Genomic DNA, 25979 nt, shown 5'->3' with positions numbered 1-25979 from the left:
TAGCTTATATCGACGGAAAACAACGAACGATTTTTAATTTTATGGAGACGTAAAGTGAATGATTGAAATTAGACCTTACAACTAGAGAGAGAGGTGTGAATGATAGGTAGTGATATGTGCATATAAATATCCAACAGCCATATATTTATTCTTTATTTTAAGAAACAAATGCTAATTGAGCATTACCTATTCAATAATTGTAATGATAATAAATGCGTAACAATTTACTATATACGAAGTGTAAGGATAATTAACATTTAATTTATAGTCGTTTAAATACGTACGAGTGTGTACACGTGTGTACAGTACAGTTGGAGTTATCGTTTAATTATTACGAGATGGTAAGAACTAAATATTGCTTGTCTGTTGTCGAGGCGGTTAGTCGCTTGATTCCTTCGTTTATCTACTTTCAGCGTATTTACACGATCTTCTTAATTTTCCATTCTCTACACCGTTTTTTCGTTTCCTGTTTTTGTTTTCTCGCAATTTAAATCTTATACTTTAGGTTTATTTCTCTTCCACTTTCGCTATTTCATTCTCTCCCTTACTTTCGTCCTCCCGTTCGTTCGTTCGTTCGTTCGTTCGTTCATTCATCTGTTTTCTTTCATTCCAGCATTCTTTCTCTTTCATTTCTTTATCTCGTTATTTATAATAGTGCGTTTAATGCAGGCAAGGTAGGAAATCGAGGCAATATACGGAATGACAATCGTCAAAACGTCACTGGAAACTATCTCCCGAACTTTCGTACTATACTTGTATAATATGAAATACATATGAGTATGTAAAAAAATATACCTGATGTGATTGAATTCGGTAATCAACACTTTTGCGATCGATGGATTCGAATTGTGTCAGATGTCTTTTAGGATTCATTAAATGTCGTATAGTCGTAACCAGCATGATCACTGAGCAGCGCTATATAGATACCTGTCATGTTAGCAGTCCCGAATTGTCAAGCTACTATACCTAACTAGTTTATAGTAGCACGGTCGCAAAAGTATTAAAATTAATGATTGGAATGTACATCTGTTATGTTTGATGAGTGCGAAATGAATGGTGTCGTATCGAACGAACGTAGAATGTTCTATAGATTGTCGTTTCCAATGTCGTTTTCACGGCATAGAATACATGCAGGCCTAAATTTACTACCGAAAGTCAACATCGTAGAATCGTTCAGTCCGTGTTTCTCCTACGATTTTGATGCGATCAAGGTAGTCCTCAGCGTCCTGCGCGTGTCTCGATTAGCCGATAAATCGCTAGTATAGCGTACACATCGTGTAAGAAAATTTTCATTTGGCCTAGGCATTCGGTAGAATGCCCGAGTCTTCTACATTGCCTGTTAACCTGTTTGCAAAAATCAGCATAAAGGCCTTGCGAATCGTACCGTCTTTTCTATCGTTCTCCTTCTTTTTCTTTTTTATTTCTTTTTTTTTTTTCTCGTTTACCTTCTCCTCTGGGATACGTATGAACGGAGATTCGCCGAAATAAAGTAAACTTTAAAGCTGCCTTAAATTTATGACGCATCGAAATATCGTTTCCCGATAAAGATTCTATGATAAAGGAGCCTTTACACAAAAGGGGTCAGCGAAACGGAAGAAACGAACTAAACGATCAGTTCCAAAAATCTTACGACGAGCACCATGATATTTGCAGGAACCATAGAACTTGTCACGTTCCAAGCTAAAACGGATAGATGATGGATAGATTGCGATTATTGGACGCGGAACCTTTGGATTTCTGTAGGTTAATTGTTTACGCGAGTTTCTCTCTCGAAACTGAGACATTAAGAAAGGAAGTTTGGAATATTAATTGTCCTTGAACGCGGTCTGTGCTTCATGCCATTTGTTTCTTCGTTCTTTTCCTATCTTCCTGTTTAATCTGATTTCTCGCCCTTGGAGTCGTATCGCGATGCACGTACCTTTAGAATGTTTTTATAAACGATTGATAACCGTGCGTATATCAGTCTGCGATACATTGTAATGTGCTATCGTTATCGATTAGCGATTCCAGCGTCACCTCGTTTTTACTCGCCTCTCAAAACTCGGGGATTCAGGAGGCGCATGAATCATTAACCGATCGCGACTTTTATCGTTTCGTATCTAATGGTAGGCTGCGCTTTCTCACTGATTTCGACTGTCGACGATTCGGCACTTAAAAATTAGTGGAAGTACGAGTGACGAAATTTTGTATGCAACCGAATGGAAGATACGAAAAAAAAGAAAGAAAGGGGAAAAGAATCTCAATGGTGCGTGGCCATTGATGCGAGCCTGATTAATACGTTCGAGTTTCTTCGGCAAATATTTTTTTTTTTTTTTTTTTTTTGATCGATCGTTCGATAACGAATCCTTCGAACGACCGACTGGTGATCAGTATTGTTATTACTATTATTATTAATATTATTATTATTATTATTATTACTATTATTATTATTATTATGGATTATTGATTATTATTAATATTATTTGCTTTCTTGTTCTTGATAAAAAAAGACTTATCGTATTTTTGCCAATTACGAGTAGCGTTCTAAAACGATCTTACAAATTTCATCGTAATCCGAATAACTTTACGTACATCTAGAAAGATACAATTCTTTATGTGCTAAACGTTTACGTTAAATCGAAGCGCGAACCGAAAGTTGGAGGAAAGGCTCAGGCGGATCTTATAATTATACACGAAAAGTTACCCACGAGACGCAGCCGTGTGTTAGTTTTTTTGACTAGATTTTCCTTTTTCGCGTGATTATGATTTCTGCGAATTTCTCTACCCGATGTTCCCGTGTTAATGTGCGCTTTCGACTTGTTCCCAATGAAAATCACGCCCGAGTCTTCTCCCCGACGACGAATAAGTTATTTTGTACACCGGACATCGCGAGTCAACGGCTTTCCTCGAATATTAACGAATTAATGCCTTTTCTTCTGAATACTGCGTTTCCAGCGCGCATATTTCTTCAATTCTTCGCATTCTTTTAACGACACGAAAATTAATCAGCTTTCTTAATCGCGTTACGTCGCGACGAGTAAACGAGTTTTGTGCGCGATCGCGATAAAACGGGAAAGATAAGACGTTTTTCCGTCGAACGATCAACCGCGAGATGATGAAAATCGTTCTCGATTTCTTTATTATCGTCTTACCGCATCGGCGTTTACGATCGACGACAGAAAAAAAACCGTACGTTCGAAAATCGATCGATCGAAACGAGAAGAATAGTGTCGCGAAAGGAGAAAATTGAAAACGGGAAGAGAACGGAAATAATGGGTGGAGAAGGGAAATAAAAAGATTCGTTCGCGTGGACCGAGAGACTATGCTTTCCGTTTCGAAAATTCCACGACAAAAGGACGCCTAAAAAATATATATATATATATATTTTTATATATATGTATATGTTATTTATATGAACGTGTATAAATATAGATATAGATACTCGATCACCGAAAGCTTTTTTTCTCGTGTTTTAACGTTACTACAGTACGCGGTGTAATAAATTACCTAATTTCTGAAAAGGTTTATTCCTATCAAAAGGATTATCGTAGAGCGCAGCCTACCGTGCTTCTCGCCAATCGACGACGATTTTAAATATACATATATAAAGGTATTCATAAATTAGAGCTCCTTATATTATTACCTTTTTAAATTATCGAATAATTAATAGTAATGTTAGTATATACAGGTACAGGTCTCGTATAGTTGCAGTCGTGTCGTCACTGGTTGTTCGATTATCGCGTTCTCTCGCCTTTGTTTCTCGCGCGTTTATACGCGAATATGCTGACGGATGCCGACAAAATCCGTCATCTTTCACTTTCAACCGCCTAAGCTCGAACGCATAGAAAATGGTACCGTGATATCGCGAGAAAGAAGGAAATATAATAATTATTCGACGATGCGTATGTTTCATAATAAAAATAGTGTAAACTATGTTCGTAACGCGCAAATACGCGTTACGTTTCAAGAGTAAAAATTATGTACGGTTGATAGAGTTTGTCGTTCAGACGAACGTTGGAAGTATTTGCGGAAGTATTTTTTATGGACTTTGTATGTAGATAGAAAAAGCAACGGCTCGGTGTACCGCGTTAGTACGGTACCTTTTCTAAGCATCGCTTTAGGATAGACCGTGGAAGGATAATCGAGAAGCTCGGACGACTTTGGTACTCGCTTTCTCTCGGTTTCTATCCGATTCTATCCGGAAATGGCAGCGTGTGACGACTCGAGACATATTAATCCTATCGTTCAATTCGTCCCTCTTGTTCATTTGTTTGACGTTTTAGATTTGTTTTCGTTGGTGGCGCTACCATAGAAAAAATATAGAAACGAGTATTTACAAGGAAGGAACTTTGTATGCTCGTAGCTGGAATCTCGTCGATTCGTCCACCCTCGTCAGAGAAATCGAACTAGTTCGCGTTACTATTAACGTACGTAAAGTAACCAGCTTCCAAGAAGTGTATCTACTAAAAGCTTTGAATTCCTTCGCGTTAACAATAACCAAGCAACAATATTTAACAATCTCAAATTACTTGTTCACGTAATCTCACTCACGTTTTCGATCGCGTTCGACGATTTTCCTGTCTCCGATCGTCTCTGCCTCTTTATACGTTCTTCTTACACGCTGTTTACGACGAACGAAATGAAGAAAAGTGCAATTCGAAAATTTCTCCGTTCTTGCGACCCACTGCGAAGGGAAGCACGAACGAGTATCGTTGTCACTACCATCTCACGAGGGCAACGTCGTTTTCGTCTGTCGTGAGCAACTCGTTTACTATTCCACGGCTGGATTTTGCGTTTGAGCGAAAGGGCTCATACCCCCATTTTTAGGTGCACTCGATTATGTGAGGCTGGGAGGTCTCTATGACGCTTGGCCGGCCTACGGAATTCTCCAGGTTGTGGAGAGACGTCGAGTGTGGGCCATGCGTGGATCCGTGCCTCTCGTAATTATCGATGTGCTCCAGTTCGCATTCCTTCGGCATATTTCCTGCGATTGAAACAACATTCTTCTTCAGAATTTCTTCCAAGTTGTCTAATAATCGATCAATTTCTTCTCGATTGTACTTACCGACGTTCATGTCCGGGCCGTATTCGTAATACGTCGGCGAACCTACGGCCGCGGCTAGGGCAAGTTCATCCTCGATATTATTTGGTCTGCAACTGGTTGTCTTCCAATGGGTCCTAAGACCGCTCGCGCTAATGTACTTCTTGTCGCAACCTTGACAGGTGTAGGGCCTTTCGTTCGTGTGTAACCTCTTATGTAACTTGAGGTGAACGAACTGAGTAAACTTCGCGGGGCACAGGTCACAAGCATAGGGCTTTTGGCCGGAATGCAGTCTCAGGTGAGTCTTCAGATTTGAGGTCGAGCTGAACCTCTTCTTGCAGATTTCGCATTGATGTGGTTTTTCACCTATATCGTTGATACAGTCTTAGTGTTCTCTCTCTTTCTCAAGTTTCATATCCTTTCAAATTATATGGAAAAATATAATTAACTTACCTGTATGCACGAGATGATGTTTCTGTAGATGAGCCAGCTGAGTGAAACTCTTGGTGCAAACGTTACACTTGAATGGTCTCTCGCCGGAATGAGTCCTCAGGTGCACCTTGAGATTCGACAGTTGGCCGAACGTCTTGCAGCAGACGTTGCACTCGTAGTGCATTTTTCCGTCCTTCTTCTTTAATGGGTATGGTAACGACCTGTAGCCCCTGGATCCTTGGGAGTTCGGACTCAGAGAACCACTCTGCGAACAACCGTGGTCGTCCGGGGATAAAGAACTCGCGGGCGAGTATCGGTTTAATGACGAAGAGTTGGCATGAATGGTGAGGCCAGGGTGATGACCCAGGTGAAGATTGTGCGTGCCAGCTATTAACGTTTGGTTACTGTCGATTTGCATGGTCGACGAGGTCGGCAATTGGTGACTGCTCGTGGCAGCCTCCAGCCTTCTTCCATCGGCTCTCTCGTAAACCACGTTTCCGCTAGGGGTTGGCGAATAGGCGGTGCAATTGATAGACAACGGCGCCACGTTGTGATGCAGCGAGCCATTCTGATGATAAATGCCGTAGGGATAGGACGAAGGCGATTGAATAGGTGAAATGGGCGAAACACTTTGATTGCTGTTCGCCGCGGAGGTCGGATACACCGGGCTGGATTCTATTTGACATCCGCCGGAACTGGAGTACAAGATCGTCGGGGTGGACGCACCCGTGGGATTCGTAGACGGTGACGGACTCTTGGTCTTTCTCTTAGGCGGGCAGCTACTGGATGTCGTCGAAGAGTGAAGGTTACTCGTGGATGTCAGTATCGTGCTAGACGACAGAACGTTCGCGCTGGAATGGTGATTATTGGAATTGCTGGACGAATGGATGTTCCCTGGATGAGACTGTAGAACGTTGTTGGGTCCGGTACTGGAGTGTAGATTGCCTGTACTCGAGTGAAGGTTTCCCGTGCTGGAATGCAAGTTACTCGTCGGACTTTGCATCGGTAGCGTGCTGTTACCACTGGTAGTGGAATTGACGCACGTGTCCGCTTGCATAGGCAGATTCGAACTGGAATCGGGACTGCAAGGTAGAATGTTTCCGTAGCGATGAGATTTTTTGTAAGAGTACGCCATTTCCGTTGGACTGGATGGCGGTGGCGTGACCGAATCGGCATGCGTTTGATGGTGAATCTGATGGTGTTGCTGCGTTCCATTGTGATGATGGTTGTGGCTGTTGTTATTGTTATCGGTACTGTTACGAAGAAGGATATTTTCAAGGATAGAGCTACTCGGGCTGGTCAGATAGGCTGGTCTCCCGGAAACGGGTAAAGCACCCTTCACCTCGGACTCGTAAAAGGGCTTCGGATTTTTCTCTGGAATTTCATCTTCGGTTACCGTCGTCAGGACGGCGTTCTTCTGAAGAATTATGGGTGACACCGGTTTCTGTAGTTCCGGGGTCACAGCTCTGCTCGGCAATTCTTGATCTTTGTCCTTTCCGTTAGCGTCTAGGTTCTTCGACGCCTGAAAGTTCCCGTAGGTCTTGGTGATCTTGATCTTAACCTTCCTGTATTCGTTCTTCGCAACTGCATTGTCTTGTTTGAGCACCTCGTTGTTGCATACCGACGTTTTCGCGTTCTTGCTGAAATCTAGCACGTAATTGTTCTCCGAGTCCGACTCGCTGCTCTCTTCCGGGGGCGTGAGGATCTCGTCGTGATAACCATTGGAATGATAGCCTTCGTCCGATCTAACGGAACCGTCCGTTGGGGTCATTTGCGAGCGTCTCTCGTAAATCGATGAATCCTTTAACGGTGACACCACGTCCACCGTAGGTGGAATTTCCGTTGGTAACGTTGATTGTTGTACTTGTTGTCCTGTAACAACGAAACTTCCGTGTGAAACGTCGTCGGCCACGAAGCACTGCCGAAGCGACAAACGAAACATGTGCTTACGTATTCTTTGAAGCATTAATTCACCCGTTAGTGGGTAATTGAGCCTTTCTGCGAACTCTCGACAATACCACACCAGAAGCTCTTGGTTCGGTAGTATTGGTTTGATTGTGTAAAAATAAATGTTCATCTGCAAAACAACCACGATCGAGATGAGTTACTGTACCAGAATGACTCTGTTAGAGTGCCTCGAGCTGATTCGAACGCGTGGCGTTCCATCAATTCGGCTCACCTTATACTGGCATGCTATTAAATTCTGCGATTCGGACGAATAAGCCGGGTTTACGTAACGCATCCAATTTGATTTCTGGACGTCATAACCGTCGATGTAGTAGAACAGCTCGTTGTTTTTGTACACCTATCGAGAAAAATGTATGATTTAATCGTGACAATGAACACGGTCGATATATGCTATTGCGTAGAATGGTAGCTGCAGATAATGGTAGCTGAAGAAATGTAAGATATCGCGAGAACCCTAGCTCGTGTTCAAGGTACAGACTAAATCTTCGATGTTCGACGCAGTTAAGGCGTCAACCAACGAGAAAATATTGGCGATTTAATAGTAAGAATCGAGAGAGAACCAAGTTCTCTATCGTAACTCATCAATTCGTTACGAGGCATCAATGGCTTCGCGGGTTTCGCTTTAAGGCTCGCTAGATCGGCTGAAACCAGTTTCTGGTCTTTGCAGGCTTCCCTCTCTATCTTCTTCTTTCCCTTTTCGCCTCCTTCTTGTTCTTTTTTCTCATCATCCGAGAGACTAGCCGATGATGATAGTCGAAGCTCGCGAAATAACTGCTACGAGGATTTTGAATAGGCACTTAAATGATTCTTACCCTCCAGAAGTACTTCCGGTTCGCGTCGGCCGGCACCGAGTCCTTGGTGTACACTTGTCCCACGAGAGGACCGAACCGTGTTCCCTTGGGAATGTAACTTGTGCTCCACACTCCCAAAACCTGCGAATACGTACCATATTTTTTTATCGCCTGCCGACTCCGACTTACGCATCGTTTCGCTAGAATTCGTTTGTTTGCTTTGTCATATACACGCGAGGAAAATTCATACGGCATTCGATACTTGAAATCTTTAATGTTCGGCATTGACGCGAGATTCGTACGAACGAGAATACCGAAGAACATGCACGTCAATTCGACGGGGAACGTACGTCACGTTAAACTGTTTTATCCGCGTGATATTTACGAACGTTTCGGTAGGCTGCTCTATTTTCGTGTGAAGAAATGTTATCCATACTTAGACCAGGTATATCTGGATATCCTTCGTATCTCCGATGATTTTAAACTTTGATTTTATGCCTTATACTTTTTCCTTTTTTTTTTTTCGTACGTCGATTCTAATCAACCGAATAATACTTTGTACTGTTCGTACTTGAAACGCGTCGTACAATGACCGAGACTGCTGGTCTCGATTCCTGTCACCGAGGAAAGTGTAACGATTTACTTGAGCTCTAGGTCATACTCGGTAAGTTAATTAGCTTCGTTACTCGGTCAAGTTTGATTCACCGCTGGTATCCCTTAAATCGCAACAATCGCCCGGTTCGACTGAATTGAACGAAATCAAGTTCCCATAGGTTTTCGTAATTCCGAGTTGCTTGAATGGTATCATGGAAATGGTCTAGGGAAATAACTAACGAGTAATTGCGATTATTCTCGCGACTCTCACCGAGGAGGTCTCGAGAAAGGATTCTTTGGCGGAGGAACGTACATCGTTGAGGGCCTGAGAAGGTTTGAGGACCAAATTTCTTGGCAGGGATGCCTCCGCACGATTGGTATCGCCTGGCGATGCCGCCACATCCGGTACCAAATATACGGCATGCTGCTCGAATTCCTCTTCTCTCAAGGTCGCGTGATCCCACTCGCTGGCCTCCATCCTTCACTGTACAGAAATGAAAAAAAAAAATAACGTTAAATTTCGATACTCGATTTAAATGTTAAATAACGAGCAAGGAAAGGAAGAAGAAAAATCTCAGTATTCGAGTAGTTTCGATCATAGTTCTTAATTTGATTTCGTTACACGCGTGTAACTTTGGTGCGCAGAAACGCAAAGACTCGATACGTGTTTCGATACCGTTATAGCCGAATCGTTTATTTAAAAACTTAGCACATAGCGATACGCCGTTATCTACGAGCTTGTACAGCCAGGTTCGATCAGGTTTCGTGTTTGATTCGATGAATTATTTAATCACTCGATTCGTAACATTTAGTCATCGAATAACTGCGACTATACTTTTCAACTTTGATATTTCGATCTAAACCTTTCCTCGAGCATTGACCGGGAATGTGTGCGGAAGCGATTTTATAGTTCGAGCGTAGATCATCGCGGGTGAAAACGAAACGTGAAAATCGCGATATTATTAGAATTGACTTAGAAGTGTCTATGTATAATGACGACCGACAACGCAGAGGGTTATAAATAGTTGAGATTCCGGTAAATCGATACGATCAATAACTCCAGCCATTAACTTCGAAACGCTTGTAAAAGAAAAGCAACGCGTTCGTCCGCGTGCCGACGCTTGCAACCAACGAGAAATTTATTTTCACTCGTCATCCGTTTCTCGATAAGAATCGATGAATTTAATGATCGATCGTTTTTGGTTTACGAATGAAAAAAAAAAAAAAAATTAGCCACGTGATAGACAAAAATTGTGCTTTTCCTTGTCCCTCAATCGGCGATGGTGCAACACTTTAACACCGCGAAAGTGAAACCCGTCCACGCATTGATCGACTGCAGGGGTGAGTGGGAGGGGGACGGGGCATAAACTCTGAAGTCCGCCCCTCCGACCTCTCACCCCCGCCCACCTCGCCATCGGGGGTTTTCGCTACTCGTTGAATTTCCATTTCCGTGGAAATAGCACGCTACCAACCCGTTCACTATTCGTTAACTTTCTGCGTAACTTTTTGATTTTCGTTCCTCGTCTCTCGATCCCCTTTGACGAACAGGATTTGTCTTTGCTCCCAATTTTCGATGCTCTTTCGAATCGTATTTTCGTTAATCGACTGCTAAACGACATTTGTTATTATATTAAAGTCGGTTTCCTTTTTTACTGTTTATCGCATGATATTTTTGTATGGATGAAACCTGTTCTTCAGAAATACTTTAACACGTTTGTTGGATCTTTTTTATAAGTAATGACTGAACGTTGAAAATTTTCCGTTGATTGAAATTCGATCCCGCTTTTTGAACGATGAATCGTTCAGACATGGTTTAAAGCGTTTGAGACAAACGTTGCAATTTCCGGTGAACGATCACGTTCATAATGCATCATGTTAACACGTACTTCTATGAAACTGACTTAAAAAAGGAAACATAAAACAGCAGTATACGTGCATCGACTCTGTTGAATTTTGAGGCATTTAAATATCTTATAACTTCCGATGGGGTACACCACTCGCCATACGTGTTGTTTAAACGTTTCAAGTTTTGTTCGCCGTACCATTAATTTATTGTTTTTGGTTGTTCGTTCTAAATAAAATCATGTCAGTTGATATCGTGCAACGTTAACGTGCAGTACTCACGCCTTTTGGTGCATCGGTCGCGAGCCGCGAGTCGACGAAACGAATTTAATACCGCCTCGCGATGATTTCCTTCGCCGCTCTTTCGTCTATATTGTGCTGATGCGACTGATTAAGTCCCTCCGAGGGGATGATTTTCGAAAAGAATTGGCGGGGCCGGTTTTACGTGATCCTGTGATTTCTCAGGGAGATCGGCATCCCGACGACTCTTGGGATACTCGGGAGCCTCGGTTGGCCTCGCGTTGAGGGATGAAACACGTTGGCTTTTCTCAACATTTATTTGAGAATGTCCCTCGGCAAGGCGAAATTTCGACGTCGATAAGGCCGATCGCTGCCGGCCTAGGCGGTTCTCTACCACCTATACGACGCTTATCGATTATCAGGACATCGAGAAAAGGAAATTTGGATCGGCGCTGTCGTTGCACCCGATTAATCAATCACTGACACTCTCTCTTCTGCTTGTTTATCAACAACAACTATCCTTTGGAGGATCTCGACGCGACACCACTGCCCTTCCGTTTCCTCCTTGATCTCTCCTTGCGTGTTTATTCGCGCGATCGTCGACGCTGTTTCCCGTTGAAGGAAAAATTAAACCGGAAAGCACCGTTTTCTTTTTCTCTTCTCGGAGGCACACGCGAACCACTTCCACGCACTTCACCTCTTTCTGTCTCACACCCTGTCCACCCCTCGTTACTTTTCCAGGTTGAACAACTACGAAGACGGATCGACGGCTCGAGAACTCGAAACCAACGAACGATTTTATCACGAGGGAAAAAATGACGCACTAACGATGACCGGGGATCTTTCTACCCTCTCTGTCAATGACAGAGTGGTCTCGCGGTTAAACGGCGAACGCGAGCGAGCACGCCGCGTTATGATGCCGATCGTTTGACAAACAAACCGGTGGTGTTGGAGCGCGATCGATTGGTTTGGTTTTATATTTAACAAAAAAAAATGTCGTCGGAAAAGGCAACACTCTTCCGCGATGACGAACGCGTTTCGCGTAATTTCGCGTTTCAACCCTTTTTCGAGGGTGGTTGGTCTCCGCCTTCGGGTCTCTTTGGATGGCACACGCAGAGCAGTGTGTGGAACTCGGGTAGACCTGACCTAGCCCAACGCGAGTCGGCTTGGCTCGTCCTCCCCCTGCGTCGGTATTGGTCGCTCGCTATCCCTCTCTCTCCATCTTTCTCCCTTTCTCTCTCTTTCTGGCGAACACGGACGCGGTGGTGTGTGCCAGCAAAGCTGCCAGACCAGAGCAGAGGTGGTGCATTTCTCTGCGCTGCGCTTTCGATCGACCCGTTGCCAGAGGTTCTCTCCCTCCCCCTCTTGCCCCGTTCTCTCTCTACTTCACCCTTCGCCGTTTCGTCCTCTTTCCCATCCTTCTCTCTCCGTTTCCCTTCCTCGCTCTCCTCCGCCCCGGTACCTCTCGTGCATTTCCCCCTTTCATCCTTGTCGCTCCGCTTCGCGTTTCTTCTTCTCTTCGTCGAGCGCGCTCTCGTTACCCCTTTCAACCCCTCCAGCTACTCCAGCGCGTGCAACCGTGTCCCCTTCCCTTTCTTCTTTCCTCTCACCGATGCCTCCCCTTTCCCTCTTTCTCTTCTCTACCTCCTATTTCTCTTTCTTCCGTCCTCGGATTTTCCATGCCGTCGGCTCTGTCTCTGTTCGTCGATGTCGACAGGGTGCATGCGCTGATCGCTTCTAAGTTTAATTCTTCGGTAACTTCTCGCGATCGTAAGACGTTTTACCATACCACGTAATGGAAAAAAAATAAGGCGCGAGCCGCGCGTGCATCGCGCTAACCAAGGCCTATTCCACGTTCATCGCGGCGCATATTCTCGATACGAACGAGAGCAACGCTATCCACATTTCGATTCGGTTGAAAATTCGAATGGATTTCGTAAGGGAGCTTAGTTTTGGCGGAGGTGGTTTATGTAACGCGTAAAATCGATAAGGCGAGAGAGTTGGCGAATGATCTAAGAATACAGAAGCGTTCAACTTCTCTTGTGCGCAATTCTACGCGGAAAATATTGGAGGGAACTCGTTCGAATACCAGTCGATGTAACTTAAGGACACGCGAAGGAAAAATAGTTTGATGGAGCGGCGAAAATTTAAATTTAAACGAAGTCTATAGACAAGACGATGAAATTGACCTCGTTCCGACAGGTTTCCAACTAAAATGCGACGAGCTAACAACATTCGCGATTTAAATTTTCATATTATCGTCCATGATGCGGTGTATAAGCTGGAAACGATTATCGTCGTTATTATCGAAGGACAATTTTTTCTGGTCTGGTAAATTTACAAGCCAGACAGCCGTCTACAAAAATCCTGCGGTGTTTTTCTCCCGTCCTTGTTTACACCTCCTTTGAGTATGTGCTTTTTCTACGGTGCGTCCCTCTCACACGGTTTCTCCTCGTCCGTTGTCCTCAGGCAACCCCTTTACGGGGACGTGCATTTAACCCCAGCGCCACCCTTTACCTACACTCCCACCCTCCTTTTCCATTCACGGTTCGTTGCATAGACCGATCACGTTCGAGCCAGATGAATGTAAATCGGCCCAAATCGATCCAGACCAGTCTGGAATCTAAAGAGCTAACGATCTTCTCTCTTCGATCGTTTATTTTCACGTTGCTCCCTTCTTTTTGTATCGATGTCGATCTTTTCCTTTCGCAACACCAAGTACGTGGAATCCAACTGGCCCAGACCCTGGCCCAGAGTCACGGCCACTCGAGATCGGTAACCCCGTTCACTTTGGTTAAACGAGCGTCGCTCGTACATGGCTCGTTTTTTCGTCTGCGCATCATCGTGAGTGCCTAGCTGGAACTATCGGCACCTCGTAATAGAGGAACATACACACGGGTCGTCGAACTTTCTCGGATTCTAATCCCAAAGACCGGTCTCGATTCCATCTACCGGGTTACGTGTACGAAATCTGCCACGCACACAAAAGCCCGATTTTCATCGTGAGATAATACCGTCGTTGTTTCAGCCACGGTTGCTGCCGTTCGCCATGAAAATCTTTGCATATTCTCAACGAAAACATACGTACGAGAAATAAATAAAAGACGGTGTTGCCTAAATGCGCAGCTAGGTTTGTAACCATACAGATGGAAGACCGAATACGGCGCAATAAAGAGTATAGGGAGGAAAAAATAGTCTGTCCGAGGACAGACCACGAGTGGGTGTATGGAAATTTTCTACAACGTACTCAATGACCTGGGAAAAATATTTACTGCGCCGACGATGAGGCATTGCAGTGTATCGACTAGCAATAATTCACTTGGCACTGTTCCTGAAATTAATAGAATATCGTGCCAGCTGTGATTTATTCGTAATTCTGTGGAAATGCCTCTACCGGTGGAATTAAATTTATGGCAGTAATAGCGCTTTATCGGCCCTCGTGTGCATTGTCTCTGTTGCACCTGAATCCGTCTCGTCGCGATTCCATCTTCCTCTTCTTTTACAGGAATAAAATAATTCCGCTTTAATCCTACCATGCGTGCGAAATTTAACGGCAGGCTGCTTTTAACCCGGTCGCGCGTGCACTGCACCGACTACTTTCGGCGGAAATTTGAAAATAATTAAATTTGTTCGCTCCGTAAACACGCGGTGTCCCCGGGCCAGACAGACAAATGTTTCGATTATTCCCAGCGAAAGTTCTGAACGATATTCACGATTGCACTTTTATCAGAGAAAAGAACAATAGATTGTTATTTCAGTATCGGATCTTGAACGCGTATCCGATCGGGCTGACTTCTTTGTCATCGAGACTCGATCTCGGTGCAGTTTCGCGACACGAGTCTGAGAGTGACTCGTGCCGGTATGTGGGCGAGGTCGTTGATCTCTGGGTGAATTCGTGCAACGAAATTTTGTCAGCGGAGCACGGCTTATTCGAAATTTCACTTTTCGAGGAGAATCGACGAGCTCGAGATCTACCTTGCGAATTTCCACGCGGCGCCCTCCTAGCGAAAGAAGTTTCCGCGTGAATCGCCGACGACTACTAACCCAGATACGTTCCCGGGTCGTCGATCTTTTCCCTCCTCGGAGGAACGGCTGTACCAGATATATTAATTTCCTTCGGTTCGACCGCTTCTTGCGAGAATCACCGTCAGATAGGATCGCACGATTTCGGAATAGCTCACCTTTTTTGAACGCTATCACCACACCGAGAAACAGTGTCGTTCGCTTCGTTAGATCATCGGTTTAGACGTCGGTCATCCTGTTCATCCTTAGATATCTTCCGATTAACCAACTTTTCATCGGTGTCGATCGAATCACAGAATTTCGTAGAAACAATTTTCATTCGATACTTTGATCTCGAATATCGATGTTTTCTAAACGTTAAATCGATATCGATCGAAGGATATTCCGTGGATACCTTTATTATCGGTTAACGACATTAGATACCTTCGAGTTACGATTGAAAGGGAAATCAAAGGTTCTCGATCCTTTGTCCTCGTAAAATGAATGACGGAAGCGCAACGTGTTGTCTCGTGGCTGGCAAGTTTCTAATCAGACGCGTAATAGCGGCCGCGAATAGAAAACCGAATGTGAACCGGAAATGCCGTTTCCATGGAACCCATTCGAACTATTCCGTGGTGTAGTAGGATACTTTAACTCTCGTACAACACTCGTAACTGTTACTTTAGAGAATAACGGGCCATACGGGCGTATGCGTGTTTATCGCGGCGATTGCGTATACACACACGGCTTTCCGAGAATAACGGACAGAAATTCGCCTAGAATGAAATATTGTTGACTCACCGAAATGTTTCCGGGCTCTTTACAGATTTTATTTCTCTTTCGGGTAGCGTATAGGACTCGTGCGAGGGAATTCCTGGAAGATTCGTCAATTTTTTCCGGAGAGCCTTTCGAAATTCTTTCACCGCGTAAAGTTGAACATTGAAAGTTTTACTGATGGACGCCTGGACGTCGATTATGGCGAAGATATCGCGTAACGAGGTAACTTCGATCGACTGACCAATTAGCGGATAAGTTGAGGATTCCGAAGGTTTAGAAGCTTACAGGACTGTCGCATCAAATATTCATTCGGTGTTCTTGACGGTTAAGAAAGGTCTGGACATCTGTAAGAAGGTCGATGCTTTGCCGAGTCACCGCGGTGTCAATGACCCTTAAGGCTTTGAACCGGGACATGTTGCGTTTAAGCTTTTTGTAGAAAGTGCTGTTATTCCACTGATCTTGCAGAGAACTTTATTTCTTTACGCGCGATAAAAAGCATCTACTATTATCCGCGTGTAGCTGTTGGCATCTTTAAAGAACTTCGCCTACGTTCCGTTAGTCGATTTGAATTTCCACGACTATCCTGAGCCACCTTGTTTACAAATAATTCATTGTCCAGATATTTCGATAATTTCAAAAATCAATTTCGATCGAGCAACTGCAAAATTTCTCGTTCGATTAGTTCCAAATTGTGAAACGAGGAACGATTTTAACGAGAAATAATTCTCATTATTTCTCGATAAAACCGAAGAACGCTTCTTCCTTTGGATCAGCGTTATCGACGGTCGATTCTTAGCGAAAATCAAAGTCCCGTTTCCGGCGCGTTTCTCGGACTAGTCGGCGGCGCGTCTTTAAAGGCCGACGTACTCTCGGCTGGTAGCAAAATGTAAACCGGAAAAGCAACGAGCAAGTGAATTAGCGAAGTGAGTTCGCGATTGCCTCCCCTTCTACGCCTGCTCGCTTCGTCCTTCTTTCTCCTCGTTCACCTGGCACCTTCCATTCTCTCTCGCCACGGATCTGAAAGAAGGTCTTTGCCGGTCATTGTCCCACTTGCAAGTCTACTTGGACTTGGACTTGGACCACGCTATAAGCATGGTGCGCTGAGTAACGAGGTTCCGATACCCCCATAGGGGACCCCCTTTTGCGCCTATATTCTATACGCAACACGTACGTGTACGTTCACAGACAGGGACGGACGGAGACAGTGTTCAAGCGGTGAACGAACTTTAACGCATCGTGTTCCTAGCCATGCGCGAAAATCTTCCTAAACGAGCGCGCTGCGTTTCCTTCTGTTTCTCAAGAATCGTAGTTTTCTTTGCACATCCAACTACTACGATCCTTTCTCGTATGCGATTCTAGAACTGGTTGCAACGTCCAACCGTGATTACATTTCGTATCGTAATATCGCTGATATTCGAGACGATGAGTCGCAATTTTTGTGTATCCGCATCAAGATGAATTAATTACACGCTATCGATGTCGCCTGTCGTTCACAGTCTTGTCTTGTGTTCCATCTAATTAATCGGCACGGGCAAGAACGTATCGAATGATTGGCGATAAGTCGACGTGGCAAAATTAGTTCGAGACACACGAGTTACAATACTACGAGGCTTATAATCCGCCCCTGCATATCGCCACGTACTGGCATCGAAACCAAACCGCGTCACTCGCCTAACTGTACATAGGCTTGTGTATACCAAGGTACCGTACAGGTACGACTACCAAACGGTCGTAAAACCATGAATACGTGAAGACGTTTACACGTGGGCCACTATGCACGCGTCTATGCGTGTACAGGTGCGTAAAAGCACCGTTGTACAGCCGATGAAGGCGCGGTCAAAAGTAAAACCGAATTCGTTTTCGGTAGAACTTCGGTCAGTCGTGTTTCTCCTTATCTTCCGCGCTTTATCTCTCGTTCTTCACTTTTCCTTCCATCAACATTGTCATCTCCTCGACGTTTCTATTTGTCGTACTACGTACTATCTATTCCGTATCTTCGTGACGACTTTTCCTTCGTTTTTATTAAAAACGAATGAGATTTTCTTCAAGAGCTGCGCGAAAGTCGGGAAACTACCGAAGACGATTGAACTTTCCACGATAATAGGATGAACGATCGATGATTTGGTTAATCGCATGCGTTAATGTCGCAAGGTCCGCGCACACGCGCCGTAAAAGGTAACGCCGGCATCCTCTGCTTCTTATGTAACTCAAAGGCGAGAGATGAATCGAGCTGTGCCAGGTCAGAGACATCGTTTCCTGGCTCTGTTCTCGAGTTCGGGACCTCGAACCGAAGGGAATTCTTTGAACCTTGAGAGTTCATCGTATCGAGTAGAGCCGAGCGTCACGTTGTGCCGATCTTCGTGATTAGTCGTGATCAAACTGGACGGCCCTGAATTCCAAGTATCTTTTCATCGATCTCGACAGGACAATGATAGTCGAAGCGGCGCGGCGGCTGGACTCGTTCTTCATCCTCGATGAAGTCACGAACGAACCGTGACCAATTTTGTCTTCGTCTATCAGTCGAGGCATTACTATTATCTTTCGGATACTTTTATGTTCAAACTCTCCAATTGCGAGTGACGAAAAATTGATCTCGTTTGGTGGAATCGCGAAGAGAAGTTCTTCCGCTAACCGAACCGTCCGATATGGTCGAATAGCGTCGAAGCGTATTGCGTTGGAAGAGTATCGTATCGTTCCGCAAAAGTACAAGTGGAAACGTACGATGTCTGGTCGGCCCTGATAGAAGCAACGTGGCGCGCGAAGGTAGAACGCCGCTCTCGAGTAGTTGTGATCGACGTCAGGCCGTACGTGGCCAGCCGCTTTCAATGGGGACACGTGATCGGCAGACTACGGCAGTGGTGGAGGTCGACCGGCTGGTTCGCCGGTGTGTCCTCTCTTTCTGTTCTTTCTGTTCTCGGCCGAGGACCTCCTCTACGTACGCCGGTACGCCGTGGAGTCACGGACGACCGCTATATCATTTTCGCTACCGGCCTGCGCGCCTCGGTTCACCGTTCTCGTCGGTTGTTGAACCCGACTCTCTTTGCGCGCTGCATAACCCATTTTGTAATAGCACACTTCGAACAGGCACACCGGTATCCTTCTCGAAAATCGACGATCGACGCGTCGATTCTTCGTATTTCTAGCCATTCGCTTCAATATGTTTTCGATACGTAGACGAGGGTCTTCTCTCGAGAAAAATGTGGAAAATTTGACGATTCGCGAGAAAGAAGAAAACTCGTCAGCAGAACTTTGATATTATTTTCTTTTCTTAACGAAACTGTTCGATAGTTTGGTATAGTCAGCGAATCCTTGGAGAATTGTTAGAGCGGAGAATGAAATCGTCGAGATTTTTACGAGCACGAGTGAAATGAATTTGTACTAGGTCGCAGGTTTCTATTCTCGTCGGTTATTGAACTTGACTCTCTTCACGCGCTGCATAACCCATTTTGTAATAGCACACTTCGAGCTGTCGGCTCGACCGTCTCGAAGACAATTTACGCTTGGTTTCCATTCTTTCGCATGGAAAGAACTCGATGAACCGCCGGATACCTGTCGAAACGAATATTTGTCTGTAAACGAAACAGAACATTCGCTCGAAATCATGGCGTCTCCGCGTGTTCGATTCCCTTTTGCCGTGTGCCCGATTTTCACCGAATGAAAGGCGGATTTTCATTTTCCTGCACGGTCGATGAACTTGGCACTCGCCGCGCGGCATAACCCATTTTGTAACACCGCAAATCGCACCGGGACCCGCACATCCTATTACAAAATGGACTACGTAACGGTGTCCTTGCTGGAAACTATCGTTCTTTGCCCGCATTCTAATTTCTAGATGATTCGCTCGGGCTACAAATCGAATTCATAAAACGAACGTATATAGAAGGGGGCTAGAGGAGAAAAGTGAGCGCTCGAAGAAACGTTCGTTCTCATCCATGATCCGTGTTGCTACGGCAAAAAGCAAACGAATGGGCAATCAGCTTGCGCATTGCAAACTAAGGAAGAACGCTTGTACCGTTTCGAAAATTTCCCTCCGCATTCCTGCCATTTCTGTCTCTCTTTTGCCCATGTAACCCATTTCGCGGAAGCAATCACGATGGAGGGACATTTGCGCTCTGATAAAATTAATTCTTGTTCGGCATACGCGGTCTGAGTGCTCGTTTGCCGGTTTATCGCCTGCATTGAGCAGCTCAGAACACGAAGAGTCGAACTAAAACTCGTATGTGTTTCGGGATGGAGCGAAATTGCGAGCGCCGCGTTCAATGATAAAAAGTGAAAATGAAGGATGGTGGTCCCTCTGGTAATCGTTGAAAATTTATGCCAAAATGTTATGAAATAAGTTTCGTCAAAAGGGGAATACGCAGGATTATCAGCATCGGGATTTGCGAGGCGATCCTGATAAGCGGGTGGCACGTCACCAAGTACGGACCTGCGGTACACCGTTGGAGAAATTGTCGTAGCCAGATAAGAGCGTCGGTTATTCGGGTATTGTGCTCGACTGCGTGGTGTAAGGCAGGTCAGGTACTCCTATATCTCGTTCGAGCTACTCCTCGAGGATCAACGGAAACATCGCGTTCTAATGAAACGTGCGAAAGTTAGAAGCAGCGTTGACGTTGATCAGAGAGTACGTTCGTTTGATATTTTCAAATTTTGACCAAATTGTTGGCATGGCAACCTTAAGAATGACACGTAAAGACTACAGAAGAGAGAAGATATGTATAATTACCGGAAGCTGTAGTAGTAGCTTGTAACGCGAGAGAAATTGATATTTTGCTACGCACCGCGAGAATTCTAGCCGAGCTCGTTCGACGAAACACGTAACACGCATTTGCGCTTCCGGTCGATACCTCCGGCCGATAAAACGTTCCCTCGTAATCGTTGTGAAAGAGATTAAATAACGGAGTTTGTCCGTTTCCGCATTGAATAGCACGAACTTCAATGTCAATGTCAGTCGCCCTTTCACCTTATATAACCAACGAGTGCGCTCACCCGCTCGTCCGCTCGCTCGCTCTTGCCTGCTGCATATTACCGGTTTAATGCGTTTCGAGTGGCCCGAATGAAACGAAATAATTTCCATTCGTACGTTCATTCAAGGAGCAAAGTTAATTAAGATGGAATTATCAACATCGTTCGGTAAAGTTTCTCCGAGTTTCTTTTCGAGGGGGAAAAAAGGAAAAGAAAATAACAGAATCTAACGGGAGGTGCACGTCAAAGGAAACGAGAATCATTGTAACAACGCTGAAAATCGTTCTGATGAATCGTCCACGGTATCAAGAAGAAATTAGAAGTTAACCGCATGGTCGTTTTGAATTGCAAAGTGGCATACTTGCTCCGCGGCGATCGTTACCTCGCTGCTTATTCAAAGTCGTTCGCGGGTACTTGAGAAAATGGAAATTTTACGTGGTATCTTTTCTAGGTAAGTGTACCTCCTCTAGTAGCTTGACGATAGTAAAGCGCGTTTATTACCGGCGAGAGAGTCAAGGATAGCTCAGCCTTCGACACTAAATTTAGCCTGCATACGTAATTACCATCTGAAGGTGACACCCGGAAAATGATATAAAATCGTGTCAGAATCGCGTTAAATTTGTTCACGATCGAACTCTGTTCGTACATCTTCCTATCGAACAACTTCCTGTTTTACGCTCTTTCCAGATAGCCCATCAGCTGCCGCGTTCAGACCACGCAACCGATTTGTCTTTTTCCTTTTTCGATGTAAACTATAATCTTCATCGTGCTCGACTCGAACAATTTAAATTCAATTGGAAGGACGCTAAAGCCTGGCGAAGTAACAAAAATTTATCTCAAATACCAAATCGTATTTTACACGAATACTTTTGAAATCGAGTATCTAAATTTAACTCGATCAATTGATAATCGATCAACGAACTAAAAGGAGCTAAATCCAACGGTGTTTTAAAATTCTATAACGTCTAAAAGATTCTTAGTCGATATCGTGCGCGTGTAATATAAAAATTTGAGTGTGAGAAAAGAAATAAATAGAAAAGTAGTCGGAACGGAAGTGACTGTGCTTAGGAAAAGTGTGTTTTGATCGTACTCGAGAGTAGCTCGGGGCTGTCGACAGGTAGAGCAAGGCTATAGCGAAGCAAAGCGAAGCGAAGGGAGGGAATCTCACGGCTGATGGCTGGCCGTGACTTTACTCAACTCAGCCGGCACTCGGGCCGGCGCAACGCGTCAATGTAGAACGGTCATTGACTCCTGGTGCTCGGCTCGCGAGCCTCCTATATACGTGCAAGCTCGAACCTTCCTCCTTCTCTTTAACCAGTCGCGCTTCTGCGCGATGTGAACACCCGGTACGTAGCTTTACGTGGCTCACCGTTCCTCGTGATACTTCGGCCTTCTTCACTACTCGATCATCGAACCGACTCATTTTTGCCACCTTTATTTACCATCCAATTGTGATCATTCGATCGATCGAACTTCATGCGCTCCGTTGAATGTTCTGCCATACTTCCTATCCGTTCTTGCTAATCACAACGAGTTTTAATTCATTTTTCTTTATCTTTGATTTTCCGAAATTTTTCAGCCTTTGTGTCTTTTGCTATTTTTTGCATTTTTCTCGGAACCAATTTAACGTGTATTTCGCGATATAGTAGTGTAGTAGTAGCAGCAGTAGTAGCAGTAGTAGTAGCAGTAGTAGTAGTAGTAGTAGTAATAGTAGTAGTAGTAGTAATAGTAGTAGTAGTGGTAGTAGTAGTAGTAGTGGTAGTGGTAGTAGTAGTAGTAGTAGCAGCAGTAGTAGTAGTAGTAGTAGTAGTAGTAGTAGTAGTAGTAGTAGTAGTAGTAGTAGTAGTAGTAGTAGTAGTTGTTTTTTCGATAATACAGGATCGATGTAGGGCGGTTATTGGCTTTTTGCGCTAGACTCACTCGAGACCCCCTGCTCGTGTACACACGCCATTCACATTTACGTTCGACGTTGACTCGAAACGAGTCACCCGGTATATGATACGTGCCTCTGCAGGATCCGTGATACTTTAGGCTTTTTCGGTGCACCGAGCACGGCCAGAAAGTTACGATAATTTTTCTCTTTCTCTCCCTCGATATCTCGTTGCTCCGGGACAATCTTCCTTCGAACGATAAAACGTTTCAGAATGAATACGTACTTCGGTGTACGCAGGATGTGAAGTACCACGGTTCGTGCTAATGGTGTTTCCCTCGGAATACGAATGTGTTTATTTTTTCCCGGTTGACCTTGGAATCCGGCGGCAACGAAGGAATTTTACGATATTTTTATGGAAGATTTACGCGCCGCTGCCACCGCGAACTTTATCGCGGCAAATTCTTGCGAAGAACAGGGTAAGTGAGAATGAGGAAGTGAGTATAATGGCCTTTATAGCGGGGCGCATTCACGCAGACTCGCGCACCTCGCTTTTAACCGGTCCTACGCACCTTCTCGATAATAATAACCGCAACAGCGATAAAAATAATGACTTTGATAATCGTGATAAATTCGCTGTTTGATAACGACACGAGGTCGATTAGTTGCGATGATGGGGCATGAAATTTAAGGAATCGCGAAAGTGCACGTTAAATTATCGTTCCAGAATCGGCGTAAGAAACGGTGGAGGAAATATCTCTAAATACATTTTGGAGCGAAAATACGAATGGCGAAAGATGATGATTTCTATGGACTTGTTGTAATTTAATAGACGATCCTGTAAGGATCGCAAGGAAAACGGCAGAAAGATCACTTGAAAAGATTTTAGGAAAGGATCGAGGGGCGTGTAGACAAATATGCGAATGCGCGATAATTAATAACAGAAACGTGAAATGCGTGGAACGGGACACCGTGTATATACCGGACGGTCATCGTTACGGTAGCGCGTAATACTTTACGGTTCGGCGTATGTATTATCGCGGAATCGCAGGACAAGCGCAATTTTTGCATGGAAAATGGCGCTACGGTACTTTCAGCCTCGCCGCTCGCCCGCGGCGAACGAATCTAGGCTAGGCCTACGAACGACACGGTCATCGACCACCCTTGATTTTTTTTTTTAAAGACGGAGAAAGCGACACTGCTTCTGCCTTGTACTAATTAGATTATGACAAGATCGATGTATCTTAAAAAAGAACGTTATAATATTAATCTGATCTTTAAATTCAGTTACATTATTTCGCTACTTTATATCTAAATTTAAATCTTTTTAATTCGAATCTTTGAATTTGTATCTTTTTTGAATTTTTACAAAAGTTTGCGTTCCTTCTGTCGCATTAATAAGGAGATTTTTCCCTTTATCTTCTGTCACGAGTGTCAGTTACGCTGTAATCATTGGAAAAGGACCCCTTCGTCGAGTGGCCCGTTTGAAAGGTGCAACGACCGTTCCAATAAATCGACCGCCCCCGTCCCCCACCCCAAAATGATTACATACACGCGAGTTTGCAATGACCGCGGCTACGAACCGCGGTCTGCGGATACCGTTATGTCACATTAGTAGGCACCTGCGAGCGTCATTATCCTCTCCTACGGCGTGCCATTCTCAAAATCGAAAACCACTTATCTTGTAACGTGGCAGAAATCGATTCCTTTCGCACCGTTCATGTCTCGTTTAAATATCCCGACGTGCGCCTGATGGAGCCCTAGTTAAACGGAACTTGGTTCCAGTTAATTCAAGCTGTTGGTTGATTGGACGTTACGTTCATTTCGGTATCTTTGGTTTTCCTTTCACACTTTTAACCAATTTTTTCGTTTATCATTCCTGTTCCCGCGAAATATAGTGGAGTACAAATGAAGAACGGAAACGCGTGATTCCTCAAGGATCGACAGATTTTCGAGCAGACGAGTGGAGGAAGAAGAGACCAACGGTGCACCGTTATGTCATATTAGGAAATACGCGCGTTTAACGGTGTTTCTTTATACTCGTTTCGCTGTTTGATACTTTCGAGGTAGCCGAATCGTTTACCAACTGTTCGATAATGAACAAACGTCTTCCGATTACAAAGAACGATAACTCGATTTGTTCACGTTCGGTGTAAATTTACGTTAATCTTCGAATGTCGATCATGGCGCACATGGATGGGGTCTAAATTACAGACATGGTGATCGCTTTTACTTTAAAGCAAATATTTGCTTTTCTATTTGCCGTTGAAACTCGATGGATTTTTTCAATGGAGAAGTGGGAAGAATGAAACAGTAACGACAGATCAACAAAAATAACACGATTATTTTGGATCGACGAAGCTTATACGATGCGAATCTGTAAGACAAGGTGAATCGCGAACAATGCACTCGGGAACGAAGCACGGATTGCGTTATTACCGTTCTCTTTTTTTCCAGGCTTTAACTTTGGTCCTGGTACCGTTAGGGCCAAGGCTCTCAAAGAACCGAGCGTGAAGAAACACTTTCTGTATTCGAAGAGCTCCTTCTATGACGTAACTCGCGCACTAAAGGGTCTCAACCGTTTGAAGTAACATACTCCATGCTATTTTATTGCTCCATCGTGGTTAAGCCATCGATTACACGTGGAATTTGCTGGCAACGATTAGAAAAGGAATCTTACACGTCGTTCAGAATTGCTCGATACCATTTATTCCATTCTTTGATTAATTTTTACTAGCGGAATGTGGTTGTACGGTATCGGATTCGCAACTTTCCTCGTAACAATTTTGCTCCGTTTAGCGGTAAAACTATGTCAGGTCACCGCGTGTTCTCCGGAACTCTCCAGAAAATTGACCGCTTCTTTTAGAATGATTAGGAGGGGGTGCGCGCCTACTTTTGTAGTAAACAAGCGCGAACGTGTTTGTTGTAAGGATTGTTATGCGCGAAACATTACTCGGACCAGGGGGTTGCTTTGAAATTTAAGACATCGTATACCAGCCGAATAGGAGGACTCGTCACTCACCTTAGACGTTTCCCTGGAAGCCGGTGAATCCTGACACAACCACGGTAAACTGTCAAAGTTCACAAGTCAAAGTCACTGACATATCTTCGTAATGTGGTCCGTCAGCGGTCACTAGCGTCTACGCACGAAACTTTGGCGAACCGAGTCGATCTCATCGACTCGATTCTCGTTCCCGACGAACAAACAAACTTGAACCTAGTTTTTCAACTGCTTTTGCCGGCACTGCTCTTAACGTAGTCTCAACTTCCTCCCGATCTTTTTGAGGTCCCGGAAGAGGAAGTTCCCTGTGAGTGGAACAACTCGAAAATAACGACAGAACGTCGCTGCTGTGTTCTCTCCCTTATCGACGATACGCTCGATCTTCGTGGTCCGACCTGTCCGTGGCTTCGTCACTAACCTCGCAGGGTTTCTCGCGGAGATCCGAGCGCGCGTTAAACAGAGGAAGACAGGCGGTGGTGC

General features: G+C 44.5%; 2 protein-coding genes across 4 annotated transcripts in view; one reads left to right on the top strand and one right to left on the bottom strand.

The window, feature by feature from the left end:
- Positions 1–25979, top strand: part of LOC126925092 (protein FAM76A) — a 44805-nt gene that overhangs the window by 3536 nt on the left and 15290 nt on the right. The window lies entirely within an intron of this gene.
- Positions 124–25619, bottom strand: LOC126924944 (PR domain zinc finger protein 1). 3 transcript variants are annotated; one of them, XM_050740012.1, is made up of 8 exons: positions 25521–25619; positions 9077–9289; positions 8233–8352; positions 7632–7757; positions 7403–7529; positions 5474–7324; positions 5045–5386; positions 124–4963 (listed from the first exon to the last, which is right to left on the bottom strand). In XM_050740012.1, exons 2-8 carry the CDS (start codon positions 9281–9283, stop codon positions 4803–4805), a joined length of 2934 nt encoding a protein of 977 aa, XP_050595969.1. In that variant the 5' UTR covers positions 9284–9289; positions 25521–25619; the 3' UTR covers positions 124–4802. The 3 variants fall into 3 exon arrangements, with proteins under 3 accessions (XP_050595969.1, XP_050595959.1, XP_050595978.1); XM_050740002.1 differs by lacking the exon at positions 25521–25619 and adding an exon at positions 10932–12092; XM_050740021.1 differs by lacking the exon at positions 25521–25619 and adding an exon at positions 10930–12091 and having other exon boundaries at positions 9119–9289.

The sequence above is a fragment of the Bombus affinis genome, chromosome 2, assembly GCF_024516045.1.
Source record: "Bombus affinis isolate iyBomAffi1 chromosome 2, iyBomAffi1.2, whole genome shotgun sequence".
Classification (NCBI taxonomy): domain Eukaryota; kingdom Metazoa; phylum Arthropoda; class Insecta; order Hymenoptera; family Apidae; genus Bombus; species Bombus affinis.
The sequence above is the reverse complement of the archived record's forward strand: the minus strand, read 5'-3'. Positions and strand labels throughout refer to the sequence as shown.

Bases quoted from the DNA above. Each gene is read 5' to 3' on its own strand.
- LOC126924944 (XM_050740012.1), bottom strand. From the start codon at position 9,283: ATGGAGGCCAGCGAGTGGGATCACGCGACCTTGAGAGAAGAGGAATTC. The intron at 7,530-7,631 runs GTGAGCCGAATT...GTTGTTTTGCAG, and splicing joins TAATAGCATGCCAGTATAAG to ATGAACATTTATTTTTACAC. The intron at 5,387-5,473 runs GTAAGTTAATTA...TCAACGATATAG, and splicing joins ACATCATCTCGTGCATACAG to GTGAAAAACCACATCAATGC.